The sequence below is a fragment of the Echeneis naucrates genome, chromosome 17, assembly GCF_900963305.1.
Source record: "Echeneis naucrates chromosome 17, fEcheNa1.1, whole genome shotgun sequence".
Taxonomy (NCBI): Eukaryota; Metazoa; Chordata; class Actinopteri; order Carangiformes; family Echeneidae; genus Echeneis; species Echeneis naucrates.
The window spans coordinates 9,424,505-9,437,351 of record NC_042527.1 but is presented as its reverse complement, the minus strand read 5'-3'; the positions used below and the strand labels follow the sequence as shown (position 1 = coordinate 9,437,351).

The window sequence follows — 12,847 nt, the reverse complement described above, 5'->3', positions numbered from 1 at the left end:
TGGACGATAATGCACATTTACTCTCCCTCACGAGGGCCTGAAGCATTTAGAATGTCTGGCCCGGCTCACGCATCCACACTGACACATACACTCGCATAAAATTGTGTTTGATAAGACCACTCTTCTCTTATTCATTCTATTCCATGCATAAATCTTGTGCCCCCGCTCAGCTTCTGTTTTATGTTTATTTCTCACAACATATATCTCTCTCAATATCCCTTATCTTGAACCTTTCGGTCTCTCTCTCTCTTTCTATATCCGTCTCTTTCACCCTTGCTGTCTGTCTCTTAGTAATGGAGCTAATTTGTTTAGGACACAAAGAGTGTCCGTCCATTAGTGCAGACGTGTCCATGCCAAGAAAGATGGTGACAAATCACACCAACATATGGATCTGCTCTGTGTACATAATTTTGTTTGTGTGTGTGTGAAGTTAAGGTGAAAGAGGAGTCCAGACTGCTTTAGAAAGCTTTCATCTACAGTGGACCCGTATTTTTTGTAGAAACTTTGATGTGACAGGTCTTCAGCCACTTTGAATGCATTATTTTTGGCAGCTACCTTATGTTACATGGAAATTCAATAATTTTGTGCAGCCAACTAATTTGATGTTTTTGGGGTTTTTTGGTTGTAAGGCTACTCATTACTAAAATACTGATTCTTTCCTTGAGATAAATTCTGAAATCCAAAAGAAAAGAAAATTTTTAGCATTTCTGTTCAATATCATAAGGGCTCAGATTAACTTTAGACCTAAGCTACTTGTTCAACACTGAAGTATCCTAAAGTTTGAATGAATATGAAATTTGCACATGCATTCTTTCTATGTTATTAAGGAATATGATCTAAATTTAAATTAGCTGTCATGGACTGTCTGTTGGACAGGTCATGTGGGCATTTCTCTTTATGACATTAAGACATGTGAAAGGGTGAGTAGTAAAATATCATACCTTCAGAGTAATGAATTGCATGTGCCCCAGGGAACCATCCTGGGACTTCTCTCATTCAGCTTATGAATGATTTACCATCTGTCTGCACTGAAGGTGAAGCTGATGTCAAGCAAAAGGTGCCAATCTAAAACCTACTCCCTCCATGTAAAAGCAGGCTCTCAATGCGTTACGCAGAAATACCAACTCTTATTTTCACCTTCCTTGTGAAATACACTGTAATTAACCTAATGTTTAACACACTGAAAGGAAAATCTCCACCGCCTGGTTCTTTCATCCAACGTGATGATGTAAACGAGATGGGGCTGTGTAATCCCTTTCAGGTTCCATTCCTTCTGCTAAGCTTGTTTCTCATTCATGTAACTCCCTACCCCCCAAAATAAGGAATTATTGTACCTCACACCAGACTTTCCCTCATTGTCACAAGGCCTGCCTTTTGAACAATCAGGAACACTACTAAACTAAACGAAGCCTAACTGACTAAGAACCCTGTGGTTCTTATTATGTTAATTGCCATTTACTTTTGCCTCGTCCTTTGCCTGATAGCAGAAGAGCCTTTTTTTCCCCTAATGGGTGGTGCATGTATGTATTTATGTACACATGAAAAACCATTTTACCACTGCCTATTTGAACATTTCAGCTTTAGTCAACATATTAATTACTAACCCAAAAGCTTACCCCAAAACCATAAAAGGAGATCTTCTAAATACCTCACCTTAACCAGGATATTCAGGGCTATGTGCAATTTGAATTTGCAAAAGCATTGAGTCTGAGCTTTGGGCAGAATGAAACTAAAAGTGAAGCAGCTAAATGGAATTCAGAAAATTTTGTTTACACTCGTGCTTTTCCTGATGATACATAAAAACTTTCACGTAAAAAAAAAAAAAAATGACTTAGTCCTCAAGGTCTTCGTGTTACTGCCCTTGCCATTATGTCCTGCAAAGTTTTTAATACTGTTGGATAAGGGGTTTGCTCGAAGTAAGTTAGCAGGCAGCCACACATCATAATGAGACATCAGAGAAATCTGATGACAGCAGTTCTGGATGATACATATGTATGACACTGAAGCCTAATTCCACATTCATATTCTACTTGATCTCAGCCAGCCTATCGATATAAGCCACTAAGCAAGCAGGAAATGATTGAGCTCTGAGGTGGCCATCCCTCCCTCGTCTGTCTGCCAACAGACTGTCACTGTTTGGGCAAACTCCAGTTACTCATGATGACTCAATTCTCCCTTTTATCCATCCATTCCCCTCGCTTTTACCACCTTTTATATGATGTGACACCAGCTGGGGCAAATAACATCAAGTATTCAGTTTCCTTCCATTTGTCTCCATTAGACTCAGTTAGTTTTGTGAAGGCCACACAATATTTTCTTATTTATAAGGGAAATTGTTTTGCAACAGAGTGTGTTTACCACATTCACCTCACCCCCTCTGTTGAAATCTGTTTGTTTTCTCAACATCGGCTGCCAGGTCAGCTCCAGCAGGAATGTGATACAGGAAGAAAAGGTCAGTTTTCATTGATTGCAAAATCACTCCTCTTTTTGTGAACGACACAATTGAGACGGTAAGACACTGACTGCTCCTCCTTAGGAGGCTTACAGTAAATATCCTTCCTCTTTTTTGCCTACAAGTCAGCGGTTTATGTGTCTGTGTGCAGGGAAGTGTGTGTGAGAGAGAGTGTGTAGCACCGGTAGTTTGGTTTAGTAACTAGTAACCTGATGAGAAGATAGTTGGAAGAGTGTGAATATCCTCCTCTCCTAGCCTTTCTATCTGTCTGCCTGCCTGTTTGTTTGTTTGCCTCTCTGTCTGCATAGCTGGCGTCAGCCTCAAGGAGATCCTCCTGTTTCCCGCTCTCTTTTTGTGGGTAGAGCTGGCAGATACTGGCAGCTTTTCCTCCTTGAATAGCTGTTTTTATCTCTTTCTCCCTCCCTCTGTCTCTTCTTCCCTCTATCCCCCTGGCTGAATGACTATCTGGACTGAGCTAAAGGGTTTTTTTTTTTTGGAGGCCCCAGAGAACTGATGTTTAGATATTTTGTGAGTACTATCTATGAACTCATACATTTTAAGATTTGTGGCCACAGTAAAAATAATAACCTCACTCCCAGCTGTGTTGTTGCTCAGGGCTACATTATGCTGCACCACAAAATTAAAAAGTATACTTGGGATATGGAAGTGTGTGTCTAGGTTTAGAGCCATAGGTGTTTTTGCAGATGGTGGCCTTGGAGACAACAGGGTGGGGGATGCCAAAAGGGTTCTAGGCCCATCCATGCAACTGAGACAGGGAGACAGACGGGGGCAGGGAGGGCTTTGTGCACCAGCCCTTTCCCACACTCTCTTTCACCTTTTGTTGTATGGCAGCACCAGTGCTCTCTGACATGACGAATTACTCTGCTTGCTCAACAGAGATGGTGGCAGAAGGATAGTAAGAGTGGAGTGAAGTTGAGGCGGAAAGATGGGTGTGTTTGTCTGTGTTTGTGTGCATTTTGGTCCTTTAATCTTTGTGCCTGAAACAGACACTGCATCCCCTCGTCCTGCAATTCTCTGCTCTTCTGTCAATAGTCTGGAGCGAAGGAGCTGAGGTTTCAACACTTTAAGTATTAGATGGGTTCATTCCACAGCAGATGAACCAGACACGGGCACACACACACACACGCTCATATACACACTAATGCCTATGCCCAAATGCCAGCACCAAGCTGTTGCCCATAAAGCGTTCAGGCTGTCACAATAGAGACATTACCACATGAGTGAGTGGCTCTGAATAGGGCTAAGGGTATGTGTGTATATAGAGTGTGGTGGCTATGGGGGAGTTCCTGGCAAGACAGACGGCCCTGTCATCACCTCTGCCCCTTTGTCAAACAAGTGATTGCCACCAACGGCACATGTATACAGCGCACACACTTGCACACACTCCTCACACACTGCTTGTTTAGCAAGTTTGTAACTGTCCTTGTTTAGTTTTTTTTTTTTTCCCCACACAGAACAGCTGTGAGTATGCACACAATGTAGTTGTGTGTAAGACAATGAGAAAGAGGTTAGTAGACCAATGTAGGAATAGCTGATCAAGTCAGGCCAAACAGGGTGAAGGGTGAGAAGGTCGAGGTCGAACAGGAAAAATGAGTGAAAAGAATAAGAAGAGATCAGTACTTTCAAGTGGAAGTAAGTCCTTCATAAAAATCTGAGGAGAGTGAAGGGAGTGAATGTTGCAAAAACAAATACTTGCACGAGGAGAAACATGATACTGTCACTCAACTCTGTGTGTGGATTGTGTTATGCGTGCATGTGCAGCCTTGAATTGTCATTATGCAAAAGCAGCGCTTCACTCTGGTGAGATCACTCTTCCACAAGGCATGCTGGATGTGTGTGTTCGGGTGCATGCATGTGTGTAGAGAGGGAGTGACAAGGGTTTCAGGGGCCATGTCATGCTGTCACTGCTGGAATGCATGACAGCAAGGTTTGTCACCATACAGATAAATGCAGCGTCATGGCAGTAGAAGAAGAAGGAGAAAAGGGTAAAGGAAAAAGGAGTGAAGGATGAGATTAGGGAGGAGAGGAAAAAAGCTGTTATTTATTTTTTTTCTCTTCCCCCTACACCAAATGAGGAAATTAGGTCATCCAAGTAAAGCCATTGTAGGGAACAAATCATCATCATAATTGGACCTTTAACAAATCTGTGGAGGTGGGTGCTTCTCTCGCTCACACACACACACACACACACACACACACACACACACACACATATATATATATAAAGGCTAATACACACTTCTATAGCAACACACACAGCCAGGAGGGGTATAACTGAATTTCTGTATAAATCAGGGTATGTTTGACAGTTTTATAGCCTTTTCAGAAGCTTCATTTGGGACAGAAGTGTGATAGAGGAATGCTCCTCATGGTAAATATAATTGTGGTCATGATCCTTCCATAAATCATGGTATGGTTAGATCACATTTGCCTGCTAGTGGTAGAAAAAAATCCCAGTGCATCAGGTGGCCTATGGCAGTGGTTTTCAAAGTGGGGGCCGTGGCCCCCTGAGGGACCGCCAGGGGGCGCTAGGGGTGCCTCCGGAAATTAGAGGTTCTGGTTTCTCAGCAGTTTGTTGAAAAGTTTATTATTCAGTGGAAATGTAATACAGTGTTGTAAATGTGTTGTTGTATTATGTTGTATTATGCTAAGCAAATCAAATACTTATTGAATATTGAATAAAGTTAAGGAAATCATTCTAAAAGATGAAGTTTCTTTACATATTTTGTCGGTGGGTTTGCAAAGGGGGTCCCCGGCCAGAAGCTAATGCTGTTTGGGGGTTCCATGGCATGGAAAAGTTTGGGAACCCCTGGCCTATGGGACCCCTTTATTCCTATTCTTTGAGTTTTTCCGGCCATTCACAGTGAGAGAAATCTTAACTGAGATAAGAAAATAAACTCTAATCTTGTACATTACGTTACCAGTCACTGTATTGCTCAGAGTTAAATGAAATATAACATTTTATTTTTGTACAGTAGCTACCACCAGCAGCCAGCATATTGTTATCAATAAAAACAGAATGCAGGGGCTAAAGGCCAATCTGGCTCTGTTCAAACAAAACCCTGCCCGTCTATATATAACTCAGTAGTATGTTAATGTTTCCTGAGCCACAATAGAGCCAGTTACAATCATGTTTAGTCACGTCCCCATACACAACAGAGAAGAAGCTGTCATAAAAGAAGTGATGCACCTCCGACTTTTGCTTGGTTAATGCCACATGTTGTGTTGTCCTCAGCCTACAGGTGAAAAAAGATTTTCAAAACTGATGGAAACACTGAAACCAGAGTGAGAAGTAGAATATACGGTGTATGAAAACAAACACACGTGCACGCAGCTGAGCAGTTCAGCGAGAGAGGCAACACATCCTTCTAAAAGGCGTCTTCTCCCGTCAGGGGCGGCAGCTTTGCCACAAGAGCCTTGTCAGCCGGCTATGTTTAGGAAGCGGAAGATTGAGAGGTTGACCTTGCACACTCAGCTTTTCCTCACACATTTTATAAGACAAGCTGCGCACATTATTTATTCATGTTTAAAGACGGTCTGCTCGAGATGTACCAACAGCCACATTCACATTCTTGACGTCCAAAGTGCAGTCAAATACAGTGCAATATAGGCTGAATAAATCTCCATAAAGTGTTTGATTGGAATCTGTTGTGCATGTCAGTGATGTCTACTGCTGGTAGCATCTGCAGCAACCATATCAACAACTGGGCAAAGACTGAGAGAGGCGAGCCAGAGTTGACACTAATCCAGTAATTGCCATGTGCCCATGTCGCTTATCAAAATAATTGACAGTATTTTCTACAGTGAGATGGAAGTGTTTATCCTGGTGTTACCCAGACTATCGACTGTAGAGCCAGACAACTCTGAATCAGTAATGAGGGAGCTGGTTTTTTTTGTTCAGCCCAAGAATGTGATTCTGGGAGAATTCAACAGAACATTGTCTTCATGTTGTCATGTCATTCAGCATTGGCGAGATGTACATTATATTTCGAAAATAATAATAATAGGTGGAGGTCTGGGTTAAACTGTCAGTGGTGGCACTAACAGCGTGCCTCTAATGGTGTCACTGCTCTGGAGAGTGGATGGGTTTGACATCGACCTTAAACAATAGGTCAAAGTCTTCCTTGTTATACCTCCATTTCTTTTAAACTGAATGGATTTTTATAGAGTTAGATGTACAGAATCAAGCTAATCCCATAAGAGGGTTGCTGTAACGTTTATACGCCATTATTAAATTTGGAGTTCGCTGGTGCACTGCTTTCAGTTTGGGGGGGCGGCTTTAGATGAGATTACACCATTTCGATTATGTCATTGGAGCTCTCCGAATAAAATGTGTCACTATTTTAAAACTAAATATCAGTTTGTTTGTTTGTTTTTTTTTTTTTATCAGTGTCACCCAGAGAAAGGAGTCCCCAAAGGCCGCAGACCCAGGCGGCTGATTGACAGGGCTTGGTTGGCTGTGGACCCTCCTTCCCAGCGTCTCCTCCTCTCTTCTCCTGGCCTAACAGCCCCCCCCCTCTCTCTCCCTCTCTTCTCTTTCCCTCTCCCTCTCCTCAATCGCAGGGCTGCGCTCACCGACTCGACACCGCCGACAGGGATGCAGCGAGGGCGCAGCGCAGCCTGAAAATGGCACCACCACGCGTCCTGTGGATCTATCCATCTCTCCCCCTCCTGTCCTCCCTGCTTCTGTTCCACGGGTTGCCGCCGTGCCGGGCCTTATGGAATTACCCGGAGAATGAAGGTAAGCGGCCCCTTTGGTGCCAGTGAAACAGTTGACTTTGGTTTCGGTGTTTGGCAGATGAGGACCTTCCCCCGCAAAAAGCCGCGTCTCCTCCGGTCGGGGGAGCAGCGGAGCAGCGGAGACTCCCGTCAAAGTGCTCGGCTCGGTTATGAATCATGCATGAATAAAAAGCGAGGAGAGAGAAGGAGGGAGGAACTGTTCGTCACGTTTCTTTTTCTCGACCATACTGACATTAAATTTGTATGACATATACACACGGGCAGCCGAGCCATGCGGGAGATAGAGGAGGCAGATGTGGCATTTCACTTTCTGACATCGGAGGGGGAAAAAAAAAGCTTCTCGGCGCTGGATTTATCCGTCTAACTATTTTTCTCGCATTAAAGTAGCCCAACTTATGATTATGCCAAAACAACATTGACATGCCCACAGGGATCCCTCTCAATTATAGATATCTTCATTATAACGCAACTGATAGATGTTCTTCTCTACCCGAGTCTGCAAATGAGGAGCAGCAATTACATTACATTTGTCACAGCTCCTCTCGTTATTGTATTAACATCGATAGACCGCCTGGAATCAGTCAATGCGTTTACTTTGCCAACAACTCCTGGCTGCTTGTTGGGCTCAAACATGGGAGCTGGCTTGTTTGGCTGGGGAGATGAAGTTACACTAAAAGAAGAAGGGAACGCAAAAGCGTGTGTGTGTGTGTGTGTGCACAGTCTGAGTTGTTTATGGGACAAGTTGTTGCAAAAGTGGGAGAGTGTGTGCTTGCGGGGCTGTTTTGCTTATTGGATGTCAGGAGAACGGATTGGGGATGACACAGGTCTGCCCTGGTTGTCATTGTGTGAATGATTTCATTCAGTTCTTCCCAAAGCTCCGGTCCTTTGCCTTGCTGGAGCTCGACAACGCTCCATGCCTGTTTTTAAGTTGCCTGATTTGTCTTTCACGAATATTTTTGTTTGTCTCTTTCTCACTCACTCTCACCGACAAACAACTCCATGCTTAAGCAAGAAAGAATAAAAATAAAAGTGATTCACTTCAACACATACAATGATGGGCCACAGTGAGGTTTGACTGGACCTTTCCAAATCTGGCTGAGTTAGTAGTACATAAGATGCCGCTGTATGTACATTGCACTGAATGTATGTCACAGCCCGGAGGAGCTCACACAGAACAAAAGCTCAGGTGGATAGATAGGCGGCGAGAGAGGGAGCATCAGAGAAGGAGAAGGAGAGAGAGAGGAACAAGAAATAGGAGGAGTGTTTTAACAGCAAGAGACAATACATGTGAGGCAGACACAAACACACTGTTAAAATATTCATTAAAATGAGCATGAATGATGAAACCAACTGGAAGCCAAAGGAAACTCCTGTTGATTTATATAAACACAAATGTATGTGTGTGTGTTTGAATGGATCATATTCAACTTGAGAATTTTTGAGATGACTGACATGAAAAAAGGTTCCTCCTTGCCAACGCACACTTTTCAAATAATTTGCCCGGCCGTGTGTGTTTTATCCTCTGGTCATATGTCTGTGCTTGCTGTTTCTCTAATTGGCACAGTTAAGCTCAGTGTCCACCTAATATAAGTGTGCGGCGGTTGTGTGTCTGCAGTGGCCCAATGAAGTCATTTTTTTGTCAGTGACTGTATGCTCAGCTTTTACCTTTCGGCCTGCCAGTTTTCCTGCTGTGACTCCACACTTAGCTGAGGGATTGCTCGTCTTTGTGCTGCTGTTTGTCTGTGTGTGTGTGTGTGTGTGTGTGTGTGTGTGTGTGTGTGTGTGTATGCATGTACCTTGTGTTCCTCTGAGTGTGCATATTCTCCACCCATGCATCTCGGCAGTCATGTTATTCCAGGAAATCCTCCCTCTGAGTCTGTCTAGTAGCAGAAGCGAGGCTGTCATAAAAGCAGAGATGCAGCTCTCAAGGCTCAATTAAGAGCACAGTCCCTTTGTTAGAGCTGATAGTGTTAGCGGGAAACTAACGTTGTACTGTCAACAAGCTTAGTTCACAACTGGAGCTATTGATCTGCTTCAAAATTGTTGGCATTATGAGGGAACACAGTTATGAGAGTGGACCAGTGGAACATGGTGCTTGGGAATAAATGATCAAATTGGTTGAAATTGCAGCTAAGTCTGGGCTAGGAAATGCGATGGAATTATGAGTTCCTACGACGAAGTCTTTGTCATCAGCAGTGAAGTGGGGAAGAAGAGTGGAGGGGTTTTTTGTGCACCAGCAGAGGGAGCCCAACACACAATGTGTCTGAACCCCCGAGGGCACACTCCTGTAACATCTGGGTGGATACTCACACGTCTCCTGCTGTCCTGCTGTCCTCGTCCTCATGTCTTTATTTCGTCCCTGCAACGATGCACGTTCTGTCTTTGTTGTTTCTTTGCACCCACTGCTCCCTGCATTTTTTTCTCCTGCTCCTTTCTTGTGCAGAATCATCTTGGGGAGCAGAGCAGACAACCACTCATTTCTATTTTGGTGTCTTCCCCCTGACTCTAAATATACCTCCCCAATCCTAGAAAAATGTAGAGCATGATTGGAGCTTCATGTCTCCTTCCTCTAGAGCTGGTCGTTGATTAGAGCGCAGTGATGGGCCAAAGAAGGATTTAATTCTGAATTCTGTCTGAAACATCAACATGCACATGATATACGATTGAATTTATGAAGGTAAGGCGAGGAAAAAAAACAATGGTGTTTTTGTTCTGTTGTCTTGAGTTTTACTCTAATCTGTAATAGCTTTCGAAGCTGCACATGAAGTTTTTTTTTTTTTTTTTTATTGGATTGGCCTAAGGGGAGATGTTTTATTGCTTTGTAAGGTGAACGTGAGTGTGAGCAGCGAGGCAGGGATATGTAAAGCATGCCCTCCACTTAGACACATACTCCCATACACACAGGTCTTATGATTCGCACAAGATCATGACTGTGGTAAAATGTTGGGTGAAAGGTCACCTCTCGTTTAATTGCTTTAATCTATAATGGTTGCTTGTAGTTATCGGCAGAGCGATACGTCACAAAGTGTGTGTGAGAGAGAGAGAGAGAGAGAGAGAGAGAGAGAGAGAGAGATAGATCGCTGTGCTCCCATGTAGCAGCCATGACCTTGGACAGAGGAGGATATGGATCTCCACTCTCATCAGAGAGCAGCTGAGGGGCAGAAAGCACAAGCACCCTCGTGTTTTTCTTTTTCTACCTCCTCTGCTCCAATCAATCTTTAATCCCCCTTATTCATAAATGCCCTCCTCTGTTTTCCACCGGCCTTCCTCCCGGCGTACGGTGTTCCCTCCTTGGCTGTTTGTCCATCTGTCATCTTGCTCCCTGAGCCTTTTCTCTGGCTCCTCTCCTGACCTCCAACAGTTGAACAGGAACCGTGAACCACTGTAGGTTTTCTGCAATGATGCTGAGCCTCTATATCTGCTTAGCATAAGCCCATACTTAAGCACGTGCATATGGGTGTGTGTGTGGTTGTGCATTTGTGCACCCACACTCATCCACACATCTTCATCCCAAAATAATGTATGGCTGGGGGGCAGTTTGGTGGTCTTGGTCTAGAGAATAATGTCACATATTCCCGGGCCTGGCTGATAGATGGGGTTATAAATACAGCTCAGTGACAGAGAATGATTCTGCTGTGAGGGCTTCACCTCATGGATTCATTGTGTGTGTGTGTGTGTGTGTGAGACAATGAAAGAGTGAACAGGAAAGAGGAAGAGCCGGATTCATTGTGTGTGTGTGTGTGTGTGTGTGAGACAATGAAAGAGTGAACAGGAAAGAGGAAGAGCCGGATTCATTGTGTGTGTGTGAGACAATGAAAGAGTGAACAGGAAAGAGGAAGAGCGAAAGAGAGAGAGGCATGACAACTGAAATTATCAACAAAAAACGCATCCACAAGAGAGAATCTCAGACAAAACAAAAGTGGTGATCAAGAAAAGAACAAAGGAAGCGATGTAGCTGTAGACAAACTGAACGTCCCAACACTCTCTCCGTGCTCCGGTGAGCAGGGAACCCATAACAGCACCCACAGAGACATTGTGCTATAGTCAGGAATTTGCTAAATATGGTTTTGTATTCAGCTCCATTTATTCACAATCAATGTAGTTTTTTTTCTCCTTTTTGTGTTTTCAAAGCAGCTTCAATAAATATACAATGCATTCATTGCTTTCTTTGTTAGATGAGAAATTTGATACTACACTCTGTCAGGTTTGTCTGACAAATACGAGGGCACAGCTAGGTGTTGTAGACAAGACACTTGATTTGTGGGGGGGCACAGCTAGCCCAGCTTTCTCAAAAGACAACGAAATCCACCGGCAAATTTAATTTATTAATTTATTAATTTCAAAGTCGATTGCTGTCAACTACTTTGGGTTTTACCCAGAGTACCTGCTCGTCGTTATGAAGTCTCAGGAAGTCGCTGCATGGCGGTAGAGAAGTTCGGTTATAAATGCCCCACCCTCACCACAATGTCTGCTGGTCAATCACTGCTCACTAAGCCTTGGCCACTATCTACAACCTATAACACACACACACACACACACACACACACACCAATATTTCTCCTTTTCCCTCTCTGTCCCTCCTCACTCACTCACCACCCGCCCTTGCACCCCCTGTCCTGACCTTTAATTTGGCTAAATTGAATTTGGTTGCTTTTTCCCCTCCACTCCTCTGTCTTTCTCCCTCTCACTTGCTTTCTGTTTTTCTTTTGTTGTTTGCTCTGCTGGCTTGGCTCGTGCCATGACTGTGAAAGGCTGCATTAGGCAGCCTTACAAACAAACAGCAGAGGGATTTGGGTTGCCTGCACATATAGTGCGTTTGCTGACCGCTGCTGCAATCTTTTTCTCTGCTGACAAATGGTCCTGCGAGGGTCTTATGAGTACAAAATAACTGGGAAATTGGAAGCTTCAATTTAAGTGTCAAGCATTCATGCAGCACCCATTTGATTTGATCGGAAAAGAAAAAGAAAAAAGGCAGCAGATTTTCTTGATAAAAGGTCTACAGAGGAGGTTACCTGGTATTTTAGCACTCTACCAGTTGGGGGCTGGTTGTTTGAAGTATTTCAAGACATCAGAGAAAACTTTCACGCCTTTCACATCTTCTTCAACCCTTACCTGTGTAGTTGCTTAAACCTAGCCAAATGTAATCTATGGAGGTGGCTGATCAGAAAACATGTTAAAAATACATAATTTCCTGACACCTGGCTCGAATATTTTCACTGTCTGCGTTTTCTACACATTTTTCTTGAGGTAAATAAGGAGCACATGTTATTGATGCATTAATATAAACTGAATGCTGTATAACAGTTTGCCAGAAAAAAACAGAACAGCAGTAAGAAGGACCAAACTAGCAGATATGCGTCTGTTTTTTTTTTTTTTTGGAGGTGTTTTGTTAATTATAATTCCCTCATGGGTTTTTCTCCATTACATCCTCTCCCTTTATCCTTTTTAGCTCCAGCATTTTGCCATTTAAGCTTGTTATGGCTCTCAGCCTCCGACTTGACGGTGTTTACATCAGTGCAAATTTGTTTAAATTTGATTTGATGGTGGCAGGATGGCAGACAGACAAGTTGCTAGACAGACAATTAGTGCAGGTGTGTGGGACTGACAGATACTGAGGTGTGTGTGTGTGTGTGT

At 43.4% G+C, this 12,847-nt stretch overlaps 1 protein-coding gene across 2 annotated transcripts in view; it reads left to right on the top strand.

Moving 5' to 3' along the window:
* Positions 1-7,053: 7,053 nt before the first annotated feature.
* The window catches only part of LOC115057157 (ephrin type-A receptor 3-like), a 74,489-nt gene continuing 68,695 nt past the window's right edge, over positions 7,054-12,847 (top strand). For both annotated transcript variants that reach the window (XM_029524040.1, XM_029524039.1), the window contains exon 1: positions 7,054-7,214. In XM_029524040.1, the coding sequence (XP_029379900.1) occupies positions 7,100-7,214 (115 nt within the window). In that variant the 5' untranslated portion in view covers positions 7,054-7,099. The remainder of the gene's footprint in view (positions 7,215-12,847) is intronic.